The sequence below is a fragment of the Microplitis mediator genome, chromosome 5, assembly GCF_029852145.1.
Source record: "Microplitis mediator isolate UGA2020A chromosome 5, iyMicMedi2.1, whole genome shotgun sequence".
NCBI lineage: Eukaryota > Metazoa > Arthropoda > Insecta > Hymenoptera > Braconidae > Microplitis > Microplitis mediator.
Genome location: NC_079973.1, coordinates 8838350 through 8861510, shown reverse-complemented (window position 1 = coordinate 8861510; position 23161 = coordinate 8838350). Strand labels below are relative to the sequence as shown.

The following is a 23161-nucleotide window of genomic DNA, read 5'->3' as shown; positions in this document are numbered from 1 at the left end:
TTCCATATTTCCAATTATGACTTGAATTGAAATAAATTAAAATGAATTCATATTTTCGAATTTTTCTGAATCTTTTTCAATAGCAAAATAGTTTCACATTTCGGGTCACGTGTAGGACTGAGAAAAATTGAAATAAATTGAGAATCTTTAATTTTTCTGAATCCTTCTCAATAACTTGGAATTGGAAAGTATTGAAATGATCAAAATTTCAATTCCATTTAATATTTTTCAAAATCTCCGTATGGACTGAAAATAATTTAAATAATTTTCAATACTTTTCAATGAGTATTTTTATAATCAGGGAAATTAACGATGGACCTCTACCCTCCGTAACTGTTACTCTGGTTTTCTAGGGTCCCTGATGGCACGAGTTGCTCGTCAAAAAGTTGGTATTCATTAGTTTGCGACCGACTTGACGACAACTCTAGCTTTTGCAACTTTTGGCTACAAGTTACCGCCTATACATTTCCTTTTTACCAGCGTTCACGGTCTTACCAACATGGTCATACACCGTGTTGAGTAAAGCTAGTGTTTCAAAACAGTTTTTCCAGGTGGCCCTTCAATTCAATGCAAACTGTTGACAACGTGAGAGTTTAACTTAGGACTAGTACACATAATATCTAAAAATATATAAACATCGTTGATTAATTGTGAATTTTGGATAAATTATAAGCTTTGGAAGTATAAAATATTACAACTATAACTGTCTATAAAACAGAACATATATCAACTTGATATTATAAACATGTCAAAACCCAATCGTAGAGGTTATTCGAATAATTATCGATCAGGTATAATGTTGATATATTTAAAAATTTAGAATTGCGCAATTTATTTTATGAGAATGTAAAAAAAATTTGTTCATTTAAAAATTTAGATTTTAGTCATTTAGATCTGTAACTTTGATTTATTTTTTTTTTCAATTTTCGTATATTTATTTTTATATGTATGAATTCTTTAACCCTAGATAATTCTAAACACAATCGTTATGGAAAAAACCGAGAACAAACTTCTGATGACACGGAAGAATCTGCAGCACAAAACGATTTTCAAACTAGAAAACAAACACGTGGTCGTCCCGCTGGATTGTCAGGCAAAGAAATTGGTTTATATTACAAAGATTTAGCGATGAAAAAACGGTCCGGTCTCACCGGCGCTTGTTCTTCTGCATCACGTTCTTCATTACGTGATACGAAATATTTTTCACTTGATCCAGATGTAGAACGAATGATAAAAAGTTCACTGGAAACTGTAAATACTTCATATGGTAAAGGAAAGATTTTAACTATCGTTGGTGATAAACCAAAAATAGAAGATAAATATACACATATAAGAGATTCGGAATTTAAAAGGAATTTTTTAAATATTATTTCTATTAGTATTCAAGAAAAATTAGCAAAGTCTATGTCTATGAAGGTTAAATTAGTTAAGAATGAGAGTTTAGATGAACAATTAAAAGAAGACCAAAAATTGCGGAAATCAGCACCTGAATATGTAAAAATGATGGACTTTCGTAGGAAACTTCCATCATACAAAATGAAAGAAGAGATATTAAAGACTGTTGATTCGAATCAAGTGGTTGTAATAAGTGGAGAAACCGGTGAGTATTCATTTCAGTTATTGATTGTCAATTATGCACTGAGAGAAAAAAAAATTAAATTCAAGTAATTTTTCGTGTTTTGATAAATAAGGTAAAAGAGCCAGTTTTTTACCCTGGCCCAGTTTCTGACCTTTTCAACTTTTTTCTTACTTACTTAAAAAACTATAACTTTAAAAAGAAAATCAATTTTTTCTTAATTTATTGTAATTTATTCTGAGCCTAATTAATGGCAATGTTGATTAAAAAACAAGTAAAAAATCGCATATTCAAGGACATTCGGAAATCTTGGTATAACTTTGGATATAACGGATGAACAAAGGATTTTTCTTCAACCTCAAAGTGTCCTGAAAAAACCCTGAAAATTTCAAAGCGCTGCGATTTTTCTTTCATAGTGTTCCGAAGCTTTTAATTTAGTGTTTTCGACAAAAAACACCATAATGGGTAGTTTCTCGGTATTTGTTCATTTTTTCAATTTCAAAATGTTTTTTTCACCGATAATCCTAATTTCTTTGATAAAAAACATTGATTATCGAAAACAATTGACAAAAAAATTTTTTTTTTTTTAAATTCTTTTTTCGTTATATCCGCAATGATTTATCATTGTAAAAAAAAATTCCTCAATTTTCTTTTACCGCCGGCATTAGCGCACACACATAAACACATACACATACACACACAAACGGACACACACACGCGCGTGTGTAAGAAGCGTAAATCCGATCGAGCAACCTCCACGTACGCTTTGGGTAACGCGAAAATCAAAATTAAGATTAAAATGAGTTTTGACTCAGATCAGAGCGTTAATATATAAAACATCCGAAATAGATGAGACACTCAAACATCATTCTGAAAATGGTCAAAATAGCTTCCTAGGACCTTAAAACGTCGACATCTGATGAAAACTCTATTTTCGAAAATCGGGGTGAAACTAATAACTTTCTGAATTTTTGAAAATTCTCAAGTTTGTTAGCGGAAAGTTAAAAAATTGGACTAATTAATTATATTTTTTGAAAGATATCATGGTTCCGAATACTCATAGAGGACATTTAACAGCACTAGTTTTTTAGATTAAAATAATTCATTTTAAATCAATGGAATAATAAATCGACTCAATACCGGGTCGAAATTATTCCTCAACATATTATCTTTGTCCTAGTATTCAATTTAATCCATTTCAGTGTAATCACAAAAGCGTAGAGATGATTTAACGTAAGTAAATTAGTGGAAAAAATAATTTTCATTGTAAGGCACACAGCGCGTTCGCGCTTAAGGTGTGCAAAAGGCATGTCTAATAATCTTTTTTTGATAAAATCAAATTTTTAACTTCCCGCTAAGAAAATTGAAAATTTTCAAAAATTCGGGAAGTTATTAGTTTCGGTCCGATTTTCGAAAACCGAATTTCTATCAGATTTTGACGTTTTGAGGTTCTAGGAAGCTATACTGACTAATTTCAAGATGGTGTCCGAGTGTATTTATGTGTGTATGTACGTACGTACGTATGTATGTATGTAGGGTAAGCCAAAAAAACCAACCTATCAAATTTATGTCTTAAAAAGGACCTATACATCGAGAAAAAAATTCTTCCATTGGGCAAAATATTTAGCTCAATTTTAAAAGGTGTCGGTAGCCATTTGAAATTTCCCATTTAAATAATATGCAAAAAAATTTTTTTTGATTAAAAATATTATAACTTTTGAACCCTGTGAGATGAAAATTCGACTCTAGAATATTCTTGTATGGCATTAAATTCCTCTAAAATAAGTCCTAGGAGTCGAATTTGTAAACTTGATATTTCGTATACTAACAGGCCATCAAAGTCTACAGTAAACAGAATCATACAAATTTAAGGCTTTATTATTAAAAATATCAATACTACGAGAAAATTAGTTCTACATGTAGTACAATGAAATCACCAACAATATTCACGTTGTAACAAATAATATTTTGTTATCGATCACGATAAATGAAAAGTATTTGGAAAATCCAAATAAAACCTTGAATTTGTATGATTCCGTTTACTCTAGACTTTAATAGCCTGTTAGTATACGAAATATCAAGTTTACACATTCGACTCCCAGGACTTTCTTTTAAGAAATTTAATGCCCTACAAGAATATTCTATAGCCGAATTTTTGTCTCACATGGTTCAAAAGTTGTAATATTTTTAATAAAAAAAAATGTTTTTGCATGTTATTTAAATGGGAAATTTCAAATGGCTACCGACACCTTTTAAAATTGAGGTTTTTTTGGCTCACCCTATTGTATGCAAATATCTATAACTTTTGAACGGATGAACTGACTTTTATCGATAAGGTGTCATTCGACGCGGCTTGTTAATATCTAAAAGTCGCGAAAAATTGAGCTTGATCGGTTAAGTGCGTTCGAAGATATTTCAAAAATACAATTTCTTCAAAAATGTTTTTTTTGGATAACTTTTAATTTGTCTGGTGGATTGATACCAAAATCTAGTCAGCTCTGAAACTTCATAAGCCACGTCGAATGTTACCTCAACCATCGAAATCGATTTATTCGTTCAAGAGAAACCGTCAACGAAAAAATTGAAAAAAAATTTTTTTTTTAGTTTTTTTGAAATTTCTCAAAAACAACTAGATAAATCAATTTCATAATCTGATTAGCTCTAGAACTCAATAAACCGCGTCGATTGCCACCTCAACCGTCTCAATCGGTCAATTCGTTTGATAGATATCGTTGGAGAAAAAATGGTAAAAAACGTTTGTTATCGAAAAGAATGACACACAAAAGTATTTTCGAGCTCGGGTGGCCCGCAGGGTCAACTGATAGACCGATTTTTATTAAATTAACAGCAGTCAAATTTGACACTTTCATACGAATTAAAGATGGCCGTCATAAAACAATGCTTGCGGTGATATCAGTAAACAAATATTTGTGTCTAATAAAATTTTATTGAATACTAATGAAATTTTATTAAATGCTAGTGAAATTTCATTTTTGATAAAACACTCATTTGTTTCTCTGCAATCGATTTTATTAGTATAAAATAAAATTCATATTTAGATGTAATTAAAATTTATTAATTTGTAGTGATGTTTTGGAAAAAATTCTAATACGTGTTTTTATTCCTGGCAAATAAATTTATCTGTCAGTGTGGTGCACTGAAATAATTTTTATTTAATTAATGAGAGAGTTAATTGATATTTTGTTTGCACATATTTATGGAAAATATGATTTAATTTATTATTATTATTTAACTCAGATGGTGGAATAAGTTTAAATATTTTATTTTAATTGAAGAGCTCGAAAACTTATTCACAATAACGTTTTCGAGCAAAAGGAGCTTGAAAACAGTGGGAAATTTTAGGACTGGCCCGCATATTCAAACGTTGTCCCGAGTTTGTCTGTTGAAGTACAATTATCGGAAATTATCCACTCGATTTTAGCAGGATCCGTTCCTGAAGATCCACCATTCGCAGCTAGGTGAAGTTCTTGGTACGTTGATTTACCACGGTAATTCCATTCCGCGACAGACGCAGCGCTGACAAAAAAATAATTATTTTTAAAATGTACCCTGATACCTTAGAAGCGCTTTATAAATTAAAATTATTAAATTTATCATTAAGTAATTAAATTCAACTCACTTTCCATGACTAACTTTAACTGGCTTAAGACAAATGGTAACGTTCGAATTTTTATCCATTAGTGTTGCCTTCATAGATAAGTTTAATTCATGATTTCCAAACTTAATGGCTGAAAAAATTAATAAATATTTTAAGGAGGTTCACCCGTTTCTGATGGTCATCAAAATTTTCAACTTTAAGATTTGAAATTTTACAATTTTGGAAATGAATGTACCATACACCTACTATTAAATTATTTGAGGATTTACTATATAGTTATTGAGAAAAAAATTATTTAAAATCGTATTTTTTAATTCCTTACACTTGGGCTCTTATGACAGAAACACTATGCCCCTAGCAATATGAATTTTTTCGCTGTCGATTTTCCAACTTTGAGCTCTCAAAACTGATATAAGAAAGTTGAATAAGTGTAGAGTCAAATTCTATATTTAAAATTTATTTCCATCGTTAAAAACAATGAGAAAAATTTAGTTGAAAAAATTATTCTAGTGGTTAATAAGTTGAGGCGACATAGAGAATAGAGGCCTGATCAACGCTGTCAGAAACAGCTGTTACGTGGCGCCAATATTGAAAACATTAGAAATAAAAAAAGATTTTTTAGTCTCCTCGGTAGAAATTTCAATTTTTAAGTAACCATAAAATATAATAAGACAATTTGAGAGATAAATATTTTGCTTCGAAGCAAATGATCATTTAGTAACGCTTGAACCTCTTTAAAGATTTTTACAATCCACGAAAAACGGATTCTCTCATAATAATTGCGCCAAGGACACGTTCGAAATATAATACATATTCTATACAAGAAAAGAAAATTCCACTAAAATTTACGATGTTAACATCGTAATCACGGACTATACTTTTATTAGCATCAATTTTCAAATGTCTTATTTTGAAATTTACTTTGTAGGTTACATTTTATATTATTTAACATCCGTAATTTTATCAAAGACTATTTGGACTAAAAATTATTTCAAAAATTACAATGTTAAAATCGTAAAAAAAATAAAATAAAAATTACAATTCGAAAACTATATTTATTCCTATATTTATCTTTCTGTTTATTTTTTAATAAAAATATAACAGTGCTGCCTATGTTGTTATACGATGTAAATTATAAAAATTACGATGTTACATCGTAATTTTTAAATAGTAACTATATCCACCGAAAGAGGCGTTCTCGTGACTTATGATTGTTTATTTATATCGTTTATTTGGATCTTAAAAACTACCTAAACTTGAAGGCGCTTCTGTGGCCAAGTTTCCCAAGGCGTCGGTCATTTCGTGCTCGAAAGATCTCGTGTTCGAATCCAACACCCGAGTGATTATTATTTTATACTTTTATTTTAAATTTCTATTACTTTAAATTTTACGATGTTCACATCGTAATTTGTACAAAAGAGCTTAAGACTTTGTGTTATTCGTTTGAAGTAGTATTTATGAAATGAAATTTCCCGATGCTACAGCATAAAAATTATGTTTTTGAAGACGTCCCCACGGAAATCACTTTTCGTACAATTTTCCTGAAATTTTGAATACACATACTTTTAAGTATCCTTTATGCGTAGAAATTTTGCAAAATAGTCCTTGTGGTACTAAATTTGTAATTATTGACTATTAAAATTTGTATATTCAACATTTAAACCCTATGCCGATCAGTGCTGTAGCACACGTTTTCTTGAATAACAATAATAATTAAATTTTACTGGAACTATTAGTTATATTTATTTCAGAACTTTTTTATGAAAAATAAGAAAAAGATCTGATTTTTTTGTATTTTTTAATCATATTTCAGATTTTTAGCATCATCGACATGCTGTAATATTTATTTTCTGTTGAAAACACGATTCTTTATGTAATTCATTACAATTAAAATAGTATTGATTTGTTTAGAGACAAAATTATCAAAAAATATCAGTTTTTAATTTTTTTCAAAATGTTGCACCAAACCGGAAAAATTTTTAAAATTCCTGAGTACAGAGGAGTGTAAAAGACGTCTTCTGAAAAAATTTGGTGATTGCATGTTTTCAAAAACGCAGTCAAATAAATGATTTTAGTTTTCTTCCTTTTGTTAAAAATCGGCTTCTAACTTGGAAATAACAACAAAAAAATTTTTTCCTGGCTTTTACTTGTAAGTAATTAATTTTGAATTTTACCATTGAAAAAACAAAAATTTTTAATCGTAATTTAGATTTTTCTCGAATAATTCGAAAGTAATTTGAGATTAAAGGCTGAAATTCTGACTAAATTTTTTTTTATTTGGTACCAAATCATCCCCCGAAGTGGCGATAGAAATCTCCGCGGAGGCAAATTCAGCATGCGTATCCGGCTATGCCCTTTGTCAAATTTAACTTTTGAAAAGTGGAATTATTTAATAACAATGTATGTTCTATTTACCTTCATTTCCATTGTCTTCCAATTTACTTGGACTGCCGTTTCCAATTCCAACTGATGCCCCCGATGACAGATTTAATTCAAGAATAATTAACAATACAAATATTGTAACATTTGATAAATTAAAGAAGCCCATTATTATTTTTTTAATAATGGAATAAAATTATTCAGAAACAAAATTTATTGTAGAATGGCAATAAAATTAGACGAATAAAGTGAAGTGGATGTAAATAAGCTTGTAACAATATTGAGCAATTGTCTTGTATGGCTTGAAAATTTAACTCTTTTATACTGATATGATGTCTAAGTTTGAGTATACATAAGTATATAATCAATAATATTTAGTTGTAGATCACGATTCCTGTTATTTAGTGATTTTATTGCCATTTTCATTTTTCTCATAAACAAAAATTTAGTCATTCTTGATATGACTCACAAATCATGACAATGATAAAATAAAATAAAATAATTTATAGATAAATTTGCTTCGAAATAGTAACCATAAAAATTATGCGCGATATTTTAATAGTTTTAGCGAACACACGTGGATTTTTTTTATGCTGAAATTTTCCACAGATAATAGCTCAAGGGCGTTTAAATTCTTATGTGTCACCTACTTTTGAAATTTATATTTTTTAGATAAATGAAAGCAATAAGTTTTTAAAAAATCTGAGTAACGGTTGATTATTCGGGCCAGCCCCTAAACTTTCCGCTGTTTACGAACTGAAGAAAAATGGTAAAAAACGTTTTTTATCGAAAAGAATGGCACACAAAAGTATTTTCGAGCTCGAAGAGCTCGAAAATGTATTTACAACGATGTTTTCGAGCTAAAGGAGCTTGAAAATAGCGGGAAGTTTTAGGGCTGGCCCGCAGGGTCAACCGATAGACCGATTTTTTTCTTAGTATTGAGCAAGTAAATAAAATACTTAACCGAATAATTATTTTACTTGATTGAAGACAATAATTGCATGGCACTATTTAAGTAACTAAATTACTTAAATCAAGCATTTTTTATTGAAAATATAAATTTTTCTCTCTCAGTTAGTAAATAACGTAATTACTAACAAATGGATGTTTTTATTTAAAGGCTGTGGAAAAACAACTCAAATCCCTCAGTTCATTTTGGATGACGCGATTGAAAAAGGCAACGGCAGTAGAACTAAAATTATATGCACTCAACCACGAAGGATATCAGCTATATCAGTGGCTGAAAGAGTCGCATTTGAAAGAGCCGAGAATCCTGGAAAATCAGTCGGTTACGCAATTAGACTTGAAAAAACCGAACCTCGTGATTATGGAAGCATCTTATTTTGTACGACTGGTATTTTATTAAAGTACATGCAAAGTGATCCAGCTTTACTCGACTATTCTCATATAGTTTTAGACGAAATTCATGAGAGAAATACGGAGAGTGATTTTATTATCACTCTTTTGAAACAAGTGATTCCTAAAAGACCAAATATTAAGATTATTTTAATGAGCGCAACATTGAATGCTGAGCGATTTTCACAGTATTATGAACTGTGTCCTATAATTAATATTCCAGGTTTTACGTATCCGGTATCGAGTTTGTACCTTGAAGATGTAATTCAGTTAACAAGATTTAAGTTCCCACCACCACCAAATGCGCCAACTAACTACAAAAAACACTTGAAGCCTTTTAAAGAAAAACAAAAACAATTTGAAGATTTCAATGATTTCATTGAACCAGCATTACGGCAAATGGAGTTTGAAAAATCATATCCGCCATACGTTATTAACGAACTTCGAAACCCTACTAGTGAAGAATTATCGTTGGGTTTAATACAGGCATTATTACAGCATATTTCCGAAACAAAAGAAACTGGTGCTATCCTAGTATTTTTACCGGGAATTATGGATATTACGAATTTGTGTAAAAATTTATCAGCAAGTGGACGGTTTCCTTCTCACAAGTTTCAAATTTATCCTTTACATTCACGACTTCCTACAGTTGAACAGAAATTAATTTTTAAAATACCACCTGCTGGTATTAGAAAAATAATAATAGCTACGTCTATTGCTGAAACTTCTATAACTATCGAAGATGTTGTTTATGTTATTGATTGTGGTAAGACGAAATTAACACGATTTGATGCAGCTAAAAATATTGAAATATTAAAACCTGAGTGGATATCATTAGCTAATGCGCGGCAACGTCGAGGACGAGCAGGACGGTAATTAAGACTATTTTTATTTATTCACTTACTAAGAAATATTTATTTATTTAATACGTATTATTGCAATTGAAAATCCAGGGTAAAATAGTATATTGCATAGTTAAAATACCAAGATAGTCGGATAAAGACTATCCATTTAAATATAGTGGAAACCTAAACATGCAAACATGCAAATAACCTTCTCAATAAGACAATTTATAGATAAATTGAGAAAAATATAGATAGTCCGAACTGGGAATCGAACCCAGACCAATTCGGTATCGCGCCGAGTGCTCTACCATATTGCATGCTGTTGATTTCGAAAAAAAAACGTTTTTTACCATTTTTTCACAAACGATATCTCGTAAACGAATTGACTGATTGAGACGGTTAAGGTGACAATCAACGCGTTTTATAGAGTTCTAGAGCTGATTAGATTTTGAAATTGAATGATTCAATTTTTTTTGTAGATATCCGAAAAAAAACGTTTTTCACTATTTTTTTAATCAACGATATCTCGTAAACGAATTGACCGATTAAGACGGTCGAGGCGGCAATCGACGTGTTTTATCAAGTTCTAGAGCTGACTAGATTTTGAAATTGATTTATCCAATCGTTTTTGAGAAATTTCAAAAAAACAAAAAAAAAATTTTTTTTGAATTCTTTCGTCAACGGTTTCTCTTGAACGAATGAACCGATTTTGATGGTTGAGGTGGCATTCGACGCGTCTTATAAAAGTTTAGAGCTGATTAGATTTTGGAATTAATCCATCGAGCAAATTAAAAGTTATCTAAATAAAAAATTTTTGAAAAAATTTTATTTTTAAAATATCTTCGAACGCACCCTACCGATTAAGCTCAATTTTTCACAACTTTTAGATATTAACAAGTCGCGTTGAATGACACTTTAACAATTAAAATCAGTTCATCTGTTCAAAAGTTATAGATATTTACGTACTTACACACATACATACACTCGGACATCATCGCGAAATTAGTCAGGATAGCTTCCTAGAACCTCAAAACGTCAAAATCTAATAGAAATTCGATTTTCGTAAATCGGACCGAAACCTATAACTTCCCGAATTTTTGAAAATTTTCAATTTTCTTAGCGGGAAGTTAAAAAAATTAAATATTAATAATTATCATGAGCAATTGATGTGTGCACTTTTGCATTCGCCAATATTTTAATTTTTTAATTTTAGAGTTCAGCCAGGTGTATGCTATCATTTATTTTCAAAAGCACGTGAAATGACATTCGAGGAATATCCAACACCTGAAATGCTAAGAACGCCATTAGAGCAAGTAATTTTGCAAGTTAAAATATTACAATTAGGACGTGTAGACGTTTTTCTTGGAAGTGTGATGGATCCACCTGAAGAGAAAGCTATAGAAGTGGCTCTAAATTTATTGAAAAACCTGAACGCTCTTGATAACAATGAAACTTTAACTCCACTTGGATATCATCTCGCTCGTCTTCCACTTGATCCTCGAACAGGTAGGATTTTATGCTTGTATAAAATTAATTTTAATCATTAATTGAGGTTCCATGTATCATAACCGTAATGCTTCTCAGATAAGGTCTATTCTTATCACCATTCAGTACTGGAATAATCAATGTAACAGAATTATTTTTTTTATTCAATTAAATATATATACTGAAAGAAAAAAATACATGCTTTCAAGAAAAAATGCTTGACTTGAGTATTTGAGTTACTTAAAAAATGCCAAGCAATTATTTTCTTCAATGAAATAAAATGATTAACTTATTCAAGTATTTTAGTTACTTGTTTAATGCTAAGAAAAAAATTCGATTTTTTCAAAAAAGTATTATTAGACATGCCTTTTTTTTCCTAATGTTGTTTAGATTAGTTTTGTACCTTAACGAACACTTTTTTAACTTCCCTCTATGAAATAAATGACTTATATTGCCCTGATTAAAAATATTAATTGAAAAGTATTGAAAAAGATGAGAATTGAATACTTTTGAATAAATCCTATTTCACAAGGTTTTCATCTGGACATAAAATTAATACTTTTCAATTATATTGATTCTAAAAATAATATAAGAGTTTCTAAACTTCCAAAGAATTTAAAAAGATTCGAATAAATTGATATTTTTAATCTTTCTGAATCCTCGTAAATAACAAAAAAAGTTTCGAATTTTAGGATTACTAGTAGCATTGAAAAAAAATTCGAATCAATTAACAGTTTTCGATCTTTCTAAATCTTCCTCAATACCAAAATAGCTCCATATTTCGGGTTGAGAGTTGGATTGAAAAAGATTCAAATAAATTGACATTTCAATCTTTCTAAATACTTCTCAATACCAAAATAGTTTCATATTTTGGATCGAGTGTAGGATTGAAAAGAATTGAAAGAAATTGAGAATTTTCAATTTTTTTGAATCCTTCTCAATACCAAAATAGTTTTATATTTCGACTTGAATTGAAATAAATTAAAATGAATTCACATTTTCGAATCTTTCTGAATCTTTTTCTAAAATGATGAAAGATTGAATTCTTTTCGATACTTTTGAATTCCATTATAAGAATTAGAAAATTGGGAATTTGTTGGGATATCCCAATGCAAAAGTTAGTAACCCAACACCAATTTGTCTTGAGTGGGACCTAATTGGGAGCTTTTTGGAATAATCCGATCCAAAAATAAATGACTTATATTGGTTTCGCCTCATTGAGACCCAATCTGGAACTTGTTGAAATATCCCAATGCAAAAATTAGTTACCCAACATCAGTTTTTCTTGTGTGGGACCTTGATGGGATAATCCAATACAAAAATTATTATTATTTTAATAACTTATATGATTCATATACAATCAATTATTGTTAATGTTCGAACCTCCTAGAAGGTTCAAATAGACCATTAAAATTTTATGTAATGTTTTTTTGGCAAAAACAATAAAAAACCATGAAAATGTTAAAAGTGCGGCGCCACGCTCATAGCGCGTGAGACGAAGGGTTAAAAACGATTCTTATTGATTATTTTCAATTTTTCGAACTCTCGCAGACTACTAAGAAACGTCAGTTTTTTCGAGCTCAAAGGTCTCGAAAATACCGATGTATCCAAAGATATTGTCGAGTTCAAAGAGCCCGAACATGGATTGATAAGAGATTTTTGGTCTCGAAAACAGTGGGAAGTTTTGGGGCTGGCCCGCAGGATCACATTTTTTTTCATTGTACCAATAAATGAACTGTCTGAGACTATGGCTATGTCTACCCTGCTTAAAAAATCCAATAGATTCTTATAGCTGTATGCATAAGGCCCTATACTTAACTATAGCACTTCTCATAGAACTCATTCATTCTTATCAAATCTCTAAGGGAGTTTATGAGAATCTATTGGATTCTATGAGATTTTCTAAACTGGGTAAAATTACAATTAAGTCTAAAATAATACATATGAAACTGTTCCGTTATTTGGAAATATTTTTGTGCAGGTAGATTTTTACTATAGTGAACTGTTATGTTTTAGGAAAAATGATTCTTTGGGCATCTATGTTTTCATGTGTTGAACCAGTATTTGCTATCGCTGCAAGTTTATCCTTTAAGGACGCTTTTTACTGTCCTATCAATAAAGAAGAAGAAGTCAATGCTGCTAAGTTAAAATTAGGCTTGGGACAATTTAGTGATCATATTGCTCTTGCCGAAGCTCTCAGACAATTCGAGAAAGGGTCTGATGGACAAACCCGTCGCTTTTGTTCGGATCATTTTCTGTCGTCAAATATACTTAGACTATTGACGGAAATGAAACAACAATTTACACAATATCTTTATGAAATGAAATTTTTAGACAGCAGTAATCCAAGTGATGAACGCGCTAACAAAAATTCTCATAATTTAGAAGTTGTAAAAGCCATTGTTTGTGCTGGTTTATATCCGAACATCGCTATTGTACAGTAAGTTTTTTTTATACTATTATTATTGATATTTTATGCTCTTACATTTACATGAGCGATGCATATATAAATAAACATAGACACATACAAATGTATAGCATATAAAGGGAAACATCGTAGCGCGTAGTGGGGGTCAGGATTAAGGAAAAGTTCCTAGTTAATGAAATCCGACTTAAGGTAGTACTATCGATACCACAAGTGTCAAATATGTGCTTTGTGTAATTTGACTTCCGTAGTATTTATATTTGGCAACGCGGCGTAAAAGCAAATGAGATATAAGTATGCTTACAGTAACTATTTCACTCAAAATATGAGATCATGCGTAAAACAGGTTTTAGAACAATGAATTTATTAAATCTATGTAATTATTTTCATTATGATGGCATATTATGAAAAGAAAACTTTAATTCAATAATTTAAGTAATTTTAATCACCTGATAAATATTGTACTTTACAACATACGTTAATGATATGTGATTTAATCATAATTCCTAGCTTATAAATAGCGAAATATCAATTTCACTGTTTGACCGACTAACCAATTAACTGGTTAGTCGGTTAACCAGTTAACTAATTTAACCGGTTACCTAAGTTAACCGATTAATTTAGATTAGCTAGCTGGCTGAAGAACTAATTAACTTGGTTAAACTTTATTGCCGGCTTATTTGGCCAAATTGTACAGCACTACTTTGTACTAAAAAATGTGTGTAACACTGATATCCCCACATACCGCATTTGGTGCATGTTTAAATTTCGCGTGCGTCATAACCTTTTTGGTGGCGTTGCCACATGTAAGTAACGTAGCAGATTTTTCTTAATTATTTACAAATTACTCTAATCACAAGCTCTGAAGCTCATGACCTGATTAACCATAATGTTCTAAACATTTTTTTCTTTCCGTTAATACCACTTTCATTGAAATTTGAGCGTCACTTTTTGTGAGATAAAATAAACTCTGTGATACCCCATATGGATCAATGGTAAGGGCAAACATTTTTTAATATTAATATTTTTTTTTCAGTTCTCTGTAGACATTGAAAAATTTAACTGGTTTATTATTTTATTATAATGTACCATTATACCAAGTTTCATTAAATTCTAAACGGCGATTCTAAAACCGATAGTACTACCTTAATCGAATTCGACTGTGATTGATTACATGTAGATCTAAAAAGTTACATGCAAGATTTTTTCAATAATTACTTGAATAAGCGTAAAACTTCAAATCAAAAGTGCTTGGATCTGACATATACGTAGTTTTTTGTGAATTATCTCATATAATTTGTTTATCCATACAGAAATACTGGATCATTTGTTAAATTAAAAACTGTCGAAGATGGAACAGTAAAAATCCATCCTGGGAGTATAAATGCACGAGAAAAAAAATTACCAACGTCTTATGTAACCTATTTTCTTAAACAAAAATCCACGGCTATTTTTCTACATGATACCACGTGCGTCAATGAAACAGCATTGATATTTGCAACACCTCAATGTTTAATAAGTATGCTGAATATCGTAATCATTCTAATGAAGTCCAGATTAAAACAATAATATTTTTTCTTCAGGGCCACAAGGAATTCGGTCAATAATCACTCTTAATCAATCGATTTCTTTCATTTGTAAACAAAGTACTGCAGAAATAATAAAGGTATCGTTTTTATGATGGATTGCAATAATATTTAATAGCATTTTAAGAAAAAACGTATTAATCCGACCATTTATAATCAGATGCTATTCTATCTGGTTGTATCTAAACATGTTTTTGATTTCGTTCTATGTACGCATGTATTTAGAATAATTATTTACCTATAGTCTTATTCGTTCAGATATAAGGGTCTAGCCGGATAAACATGATGGAATGGCTCCTATGACCACCCGAGTCAAAACCAAAAAAGTAGTTTGAACCTCAAAAGCCTCAGTTCTTTTGATGTTGGACTTGCCGCTAAATGTAATATGTTATTTAAGTCCTTAGTGTCCTAAAAGTAGCGTATGAAGGACAATCACCTTTTTAAAAAGGGTGACTGGTCAGAATATCCATCACAAAAATATCCAATGCAAAAATATCCATGAAAAATCTCCAATGCAATAATATCCATTGAAAAAATTACCCACAAATAAACATATCCAAATGAAAATAATCAATTCTCAAAAATGTCCAAAATAGCAATTCTTGGAACTGTTTTTGCCATAATGTTAATGATTATAGATCAAGGTTAAGGAACCCGGGAAAAAACGATCAGAACTGACCATGCCTGTTCATGTATGATCAGGTCTGAAATGAGACCTGATTATGCCTGTTCATGTATGATCAGGCCTGAAATTAGACATGATCAGGTCTGATCATACATGTCCATGCCTGTTCATGTCTGAAGCGTTAAATACGCTCAGGCCTGATCATACCTGTCCATGCCTGTTCATGTCTGGTCATATCTTTTCACGTCTGAAGCGTCAAATACGCTCAGGACTGATCATACCAAAAATTTTTATTATTTGATATTTAGGCCATTCGATTGCGAATAATAATTCTTTGCAAAAGTGGATCATTGATATAAAAACAACAATTTATACATTGATATTTTTAATACCATTATTGTAAAAATACAGATTTTTGAATGAATATTTATATATACAATAATGATAAAACAAATGTGTTGTAACTGTTAGAAAATAGGGTATTTTTTTATTAATGGCCCATGAAATAGATATAGAACATGTTAATAATATGATATTTTTGATGCATTATTATAATTTGAATGTATTTAATGTATAATTACTGATAATAAATCTTATAATTAGTGGATACCGATCGGCAAAGCAGTTATGGATATTTTTGAACACGGATTTATTTCAAGTGGTAATTATTTCTTATGGATATTTTTTCTACTGGATAGTTTTCCATTGGATATTTTTCATGGTTATTTTTGCATTGGATCTTTTTACATTGGATTCCTAGTACAGTGCCCCCCCCCCCCCCCCCCCCCCCCCCCCTTCCCCCCTAATAGTCCAGTCGATGCGCACGAAAAAATGGTCAAAGATCATTTTTTCGGTGGGTAAAGATCGATTTTGAAAAATTTTTTTTTTCAAAATACTAGAAAAAATATAAGGAAAAAAGTTACCATAAATTTGGAGGGTGATCTTTTTTTTTTTATAAAAAAATTAGATGTAAAATGAAATATCTCTAAAAGTATTGAGAAGTTATCGAGACAAACTGGTATCATTGTTTTTGGGATTTAATAACGAACAAAATGAATTTTGAACGAAGTCTCTACGACGAATAGTTGCTGAGATAAAAATTATTAAAGCGCGAAAAACGAAAAAGCGCGTCATTTCGTTCGCGCGCGGATAAACAAAAGAGTGTAACTCGGCAGCAAATCGATATTTTAACAATTTTTTTTTATTATTCTCTTAGTAAATCATATATCAACCATAAAAAAATTTGGTAACTTCCAAAAAAATTTTTTCGAATTTTAAATTTAAAAAAAGTAAAAATCACTTTTTGTTAAATAAAAAATAGAAAAAATGAAAAATAAATAAAATGACCTAATGGATAATTTTGTTTAAACCATTACCCAAATAATGGGTAATGACAGTTAAAAAAAATTTTTTTTTCATAAAAAAACCGGTTTTGAAAATTTTTTAAATTTATCAACAATTAAAAAAAAAAAAAAGTTTTTTTTTTGATACGACAAAAATTCATCTCGCGAAATTCTGAATCGAATGGTATATACGAATTTTTGTCGATTTTTTTGAAATTTTTCCTTTATAATTTTCAATACAAGGACTTAGAAAAATTTCTTGCTACGGGACTTTAAAAAAATAGGACTTCGGATATCTTCGGGAATTGCTAGAGAGAGAAAGTAGGCATAAGACGTAGTGTCGTTTTCTAACGGATAACGACTACTTTCTCTCTCTAGCAATTCCCGAAGATATCCGAAGTCCTATTTTTTTAAAGTCCCGTAGCAAGAAATTTTTCTAAGTCCTTGTATTGAAAATTATAAAGGAAAAATTTCAAAAAAATCGACAAAAATTCGTATATACCATTCGATTCAGAATTTCGCGAGATGAATTTCTGTCGTATCAAAAAAAATTTTTTTTTTTTTTTAATTGTTGATAAATTTAAAAAATTTTCAAAACCGGTTTTTTTATGAAAAAAAAATTTTTTTTAACTGTCATTACCCGTAATTATTTGGGTAATGGTTTAAACAAAATTATCCATTAGGTCATTTTATTTATTTTTCATTTTTTCTATTTTTTATTTAACAAAAAGTGATTTTTACTTTTTTTAAATTTAAAATTCGAAAAAATTTTTTTGGAAGTTACCAAATTTTTTTATGGTTGATATATGATTTACTAAGAGAATAATAAAAAAAAATTGTTAAAATATCGATTTGCTGCCGAGTTACACTCTTTTGTTTATCCGCGCGCGAACGAAATGACGCGCTTTTTCGTTTTTCGCGCTTTAATAATTTTTATCTCAGCAACTATTCGTCGTAGAGACTTCGTTCAAAATTCATTTTGTTCGTTATTAAATCCCAAAAACAATGATACCAGTTTGTCTCGATAACTTCTCAATACTTTTAGAGATATTTCATTTTACATCTAATTTTTTTATAAAAAAAAAAAGATCACCCTCCAAATTTATGGTAACTTTTTTCCTTATATTTTTTCTAGTATTTTGAAAAAAAAATTTTTCAAAATCGATCTTTACCCACCGAAAAAATGATCTTTGACTATTTTTTCGTGCGCATCGACTGGACTATAAGATATCAGACTCGGGGCTCTGGTTCCAGGAAAATATCTTAGAGAGATACCCCTTCCACTCTTAAAAGGTGGAGCTATTAAAAATAGAAGCATGCGCAGTCTTACTATTTATAAGTATATCTATGTGTATGTAAACAGCTGACTTATAGTAGCGGCTCAAGCGCATGCGCAAGTAAATTCCACTGAGTGTAGTGGAGAAACTGAATTGAGGGGAAATGGTAGTAAAATGAGGGGCAATAATATCTTACTGAGGGATATGTTAGGGGAGGAGCACTTTACTGTCGAATAGTTTTCCATTTATCAAAAAATTGACTATCAAGGTATAGTTACTCGTTATTTACTACAATGTTACATTGGAAGAGAAAATAGTGATGAATAATAGTAATTTTTTCAATTCTATTAATTTTTTCTAATGTAGTGTTGATATCTACCTAGTTTTTAATATCAGGATATACTTAGATTTAATAGGATTTACCTGGACCTGTTTGGATATCTCACCATTTGGATTCAAACATATATATGATGGGATTTAAACGTTTTTTCTCGGAATTAATTTCCCATGGAAATAGAAAAAAAAAAAATACGTTACATATATGCTAAGATATAATATAATATGCAAGCATGCGTGGATAATTTCAGTATATTTTCCGTGAGAAATATTCTATTATAAGTAAAAACATATTAAGTGAATAATTTATGATTGCAGAAATTAAAAAATGAACTTAATCAATTATTGGAACATAAAATTAATCATCCAGAACCAGTCAAATGGGAATCTCAAGAAGGAGATGTACTTCGGTTTGTTTTATTCTTACTTTATTTTTTATTATTAAGTCAACTATTATGAAAAATTGTATTTTTATTTGAAAGCTACAATCAAGTGGGGTAGTTGCAATAACGGGATAAAAGTTAAACCATGTATTGATATTTTTGTTCTTAAAAAAGAAACTGATTAGTTTAAAAATTAGAGTGAAATCTGTTAGCAAAGCTTACAGATCAGTAGGTTTTTTTCCTGATGTACTGAGAATAGTAATCCGCAGTTGAAAAGAAATATTACTTGATTTACCTAAATATTTTAATGACAGTGACATTGAAAGTTTTCATTAAGTAGAGTAAATGATCTTGCTTGATTTATAATAATAATTTTACTATCATTACGAATAATTCAAAATGGCTATTTTCGATACATCGGATTAAAACAAGGATTTGCGGTATGTTTGTATTAGTGACATAAGTCTTGGGCCATGGCTCATTCTCAACGAGAACGATTACATGCATCTTTCTCGTAGGAGCGAAGCGAACAAATGAGTTTACAGAGAGACGATTTTCTCTATCTCTTTCTGTCTAGAGTAAACGACGGTCGCTCCCTGATTTGTATGAAATTTTCATTATCCCTACAAGGTTCCAATGATCTGTTATTTAGTTCAGATATAGTTATATCTGATCAGATCTTACGAGATATACGCCGATCTAATTAGTCACACGGTGAAAAATTTACAGTCAAATTTACTATTGGCGCATATTATCTGTGAACTATAATGATACTTTGCAGAACTTTACAGTGGAAATACACTAAAGTCGTACTGTACTAGTAAGTTTTTATAATGACCCATAGTAAATTTAGAAATCTCATCTATTAATAAAAAAAAAATAAAATTTTGCTATAAACGAACATTAAAAATTTTTAGTATTCTTAGTGATGTTTACGAAAGAACCATAGTAAAATTAATGGTTTATTACATTTTAATATGAGAATTTACTTTTTTTTACAATGTCCCATAGTAAGTTGAAATGCATTCTGATAGTAGGAATGCAACTTAATAAATATGGAAGATTCTTACAGCAATTCTATATTTTGCTTTATGTATCTAACCTCTAATTGCTATGGCAGCCAGCAAATTTTAAAAGAGACCCATAGTAAACCGATGCGCGTAACCTCGACGCGCACTTTTCTTTGTTACTCACGAGTTATGGACATAGAGACGCGAGTGAACGCGGTATAAAATTTTGTGGATATGTATAAAAAATAGTTTCAACAATAATTGTGTTCTACTTGAATATTCAAAGAGTTGTTCAGTTATTATATAAAACGTTAGTAACAAATTATTGATATGAAATTATACTTTATTTATAGGAGGCTAGACTAGTAAATCAACTTAACTAGGATCCAAACGTTATTTACCCTTAGGGACAATTTTTCAAACCGAGTTTATTTTTATCCAGGTTTAAATGCTCTCTAAACATGAATTCGTGATTTTCCACTAATTTTAAGTGAATATTCACTAATCGTCTATGCTACAATCGTACCACGCAGAATTAGTGACTATTCACTAAATGAATATGTGAATATTAGAATTCACTGATTTGATAAGTGAATATTGTCAATTCCTTGCACATGAACATCGACTTCTACGGTGGTACATACACAGTAAAAAAGGATTCGTCAAAATCAACACATACCATGTGTAAAACGAACGTTTTACACTTATTTATATGTTACTTTAACATGTTTCGAGTGTTAAAAAAAGTTACACACTTATACGTTAAAAATAAAAATTTTCCAAGAATTCTTTTGTGATACTCGACATTATTTTTAACATATTTTGTGTGTTGATTTCATAGTAACATATAAAAAGTGTTACTTTCGAATAAAATGACATTTTTGTGTGTTAAAAAATCAATCGATTGCGACAGTTCAAACAAGATAAATACCGTGTGTTAAATTGACACACAAAAGTGTTAAAAATTCAACACTCAGATTTTTAACACACGTTTTTTTTACACTTTGACGATTCGTTTTTTACTGTGTATCAAGCATTCATCACGAATACCAAAAATACACTTTTTCCTTATCACTAATCTAATGTTTAATTATATCACGTAAATCACTATTTGTTTACTTAATTTTGCTTGTTTTTTCAACATTAATTTCTTACTTTCTACATATGATGTATATAGCCGATTGGCGTCTATTTTCTAATAGATAAATAATTATTTGAATTCACTGATTCGATAAGTGAATATAAGAATCCACTGATTTGATAAACGAATGTCAAGTCTCAAAGTAGAGAAATCAAACCACTAATTCAGTAAGTTAAATTTACTGAACATAAAGTATGACTATTGCACTGATTTAAGTAGTGTAAAGTACTATTTGGATTAGTAAAACTAACTCGTTGAATTAGTATGATGGCATAAAAATGTTAGTGACAAAAATATAATGAAAAAAACTATATAATTCGAAAGACCGAATCGTATTGAATCTGACAAATAATAATTACTATTTGTCATAAAGTAATATCAGATATACTATATTACTACCAAAAACGGCACTTATTACTCTGTCAAATGACAGAGAAGTACTTGTGTCAGAATTGCTTCCAATTCGGAATATAACACTTCTAAAATAAGTTTCTTACCAGGGACACTACAAGTGGTAGGCGCGATCTCGTGGCAAGCACTGAACTACTCCCGCTGCTGCTGCCTAGCACCGGTGACTATATAGTAAAACGCAATGTGCAGAGAAAGTAAAAAGTACTGTAAAATTTTCATCGTGTATAATCATGTCTGATATTGTATCTAGCTCAAATCTAATCATAGCTGATTAAGTCTGACCGGATATAAACTATTGTTGGCCACATATATTTCACTCAAATTTAGAATGGTTTAATATAAAAATGAGTGTTTAAATATATATTAAACCACTCGTTTAACCATTCAGAAAGGATTGTATTTTAATATAAAATTTTATGAGACTGACTTTAGCCAATTAGCGACGTATTCTTCGGCATGAGTTACAGAAAACTTATTAAAGATTTCACAAAAGACTGTATGAAGCTACATATATTATTCCTTAAAAGATGTAATCATTGTTTTGATAATTATATTTATATTTCAGGGCAATCGTAAGATTTATATCTCAATCTAATGGAGGTGAGGAAGAGAATGCAGCCAAATAAAATGAAAAATTGAGAATATTTAATATTTTGAGTTATACTTTCTTTATTTTATACTAATTATCAAATAAATAAATTTTCCATTAATTAATATTGAGACAAATCGCCTTTCTCTTTGCGATTCTAACCAGCAGCCACCAGAATCCGCAGGTTGAACCCTGGCTTAGGCTTATCTATAACAAATTTTTATTATACCGGGTCAGAGCGATGGGTTGGAATTCTTGCAAAGCAAAGACCCGCACTTATTCAAACACGACAATGTATGTAAAAACTCACTAACTTACCTCACGGCTTATGACTTCTAAATTATTTTCTTATTGATGGTCGAATTATTATTTGTAATTTAATAAATGATACTTTTATTAGATTATTTAAGAATCTTACCAGTATAATAGGATATGAATAGGATGAAACGTAGTAGGTATGGTGAAGAAATTAATTATAACAGTAGAAATTTATTGCCAATTATAATAAGATTCAGTTACTTACAATCAACGTTATCCGCAAAATACAATATAGGAATGCTCTTGGTATAAACGCTGGACAATCAGTATTTATCCACGTGGCACCACGCAATTTCAGCACACTGAATTTATCATTTTTCTTAAAGAGTATTTGTGACGCAAATATATCGCCAGTAACGTATAATGATGCTTAGTTAGACTAAACTTCGTTTATAACAATTAATAATTAGAACAATAAAATATAACCGCAAAAGAATAATTGCCAGTAATGTAAATG

The 23161-nt window shown here is 30.0% G+C and overlaps 2 protein-coding genes across 2 annotated transcripts; one reads left to right on the top strand and one right to left on the bottom strand.

Moving 5' to 3' along the window:
• The first annotated feature begins 4 nt into the window (after positions 1 to 4).
• LOC130667856 (ATP-dependent DNA/RNA helicase DHX36) lies at positions 5 to 22531 on the top strand. Its single transcript, XM_057469727.1, has 9 exons — positions 5 to 791; positions 968 to 1600; positions 8695 to 9802; positions 10989 to 11281; positions 13277 to 13700; positions 14999 to 15204; positions 15269 to 15351; positions 19171 to 19262; positions 22363 to 22531. The coding sequence occupies exons 1-9, from the start codon at positions 746 to 748 to the stop codon at positions 22421 to 22423; spliced, it is 2946 nt and encodes a 981-aa protein (XP_057325710.1). The 5' UTR covers positions 5 to 745; the 3' UTR covers positions 22424 to 22531.
• On the bottom strand, positions 4378 to 7896 carry LOC130667858 (uncharacterized). Its single transcript, XM_057469731.1, has 3 exons — positions 7611 to 7896; positions 5217 to 5325; positions 4378 to 5113 (listed from the first exon to the last, which is right to left on the bottom strand). Exons 1-3 carry the CDS (start codon positions 7741 to 7743, stop codon positions 4936 to 4938), a joined length of 420 nt encoding a protein of 139 aa, XP_057325714.1. The 5' UTR covers positions 7744 to 7896; the 3' UTR covers positions 4378 to 4935.
• Positions 22532 to 23161: the final 630 nt, after the last annotated feature.

Bases quoted from the DNA above. Each gene is read 5' to 3' on its own strand.
- LOC130667856 (XM_057469727.1), top strand. From the start codon at position 746: ATGTCAAAACCCAATCGTAGAGGTTATTCGAATAATTATCGATCAG. The intron at 13,701-14,998 runs GTAAGTTTTTTT...TTATCCATACAG, and splicing joins CCGAACATCGCTATTGTACA to AAATACTGGATCATTTGTTA. The intron at 15,205-15,268 runs GTATGCTGAATA...TTTTTTCTTCAG, and splicing joins AACACCTCAATGTTTAATAA to GGCCACAAGGAATTCGGTCA.
- LOC130667858 (XM_057469731.1), bottom strand. From the start codon at position 7,743: ATGGGCTTCTTTAATTTATCAAATGTTACAATATTTGTATTGTTAATT. The intron at 5,326-7,610 runs GTAAATAGAACA...TAATTTTTTCAG, and splicing joins GGAAGACAATGGAAATGAAG to CCATTAAGTTTGGAAATCAT. The intron at 5,114-5,216 runs GTGAGTTGAATT...TTTTTTTGTCAG, and splicing joins GTTAAAGTTAGTCATGGAAA to CGCTGCGTCTGTCGCGGAAT.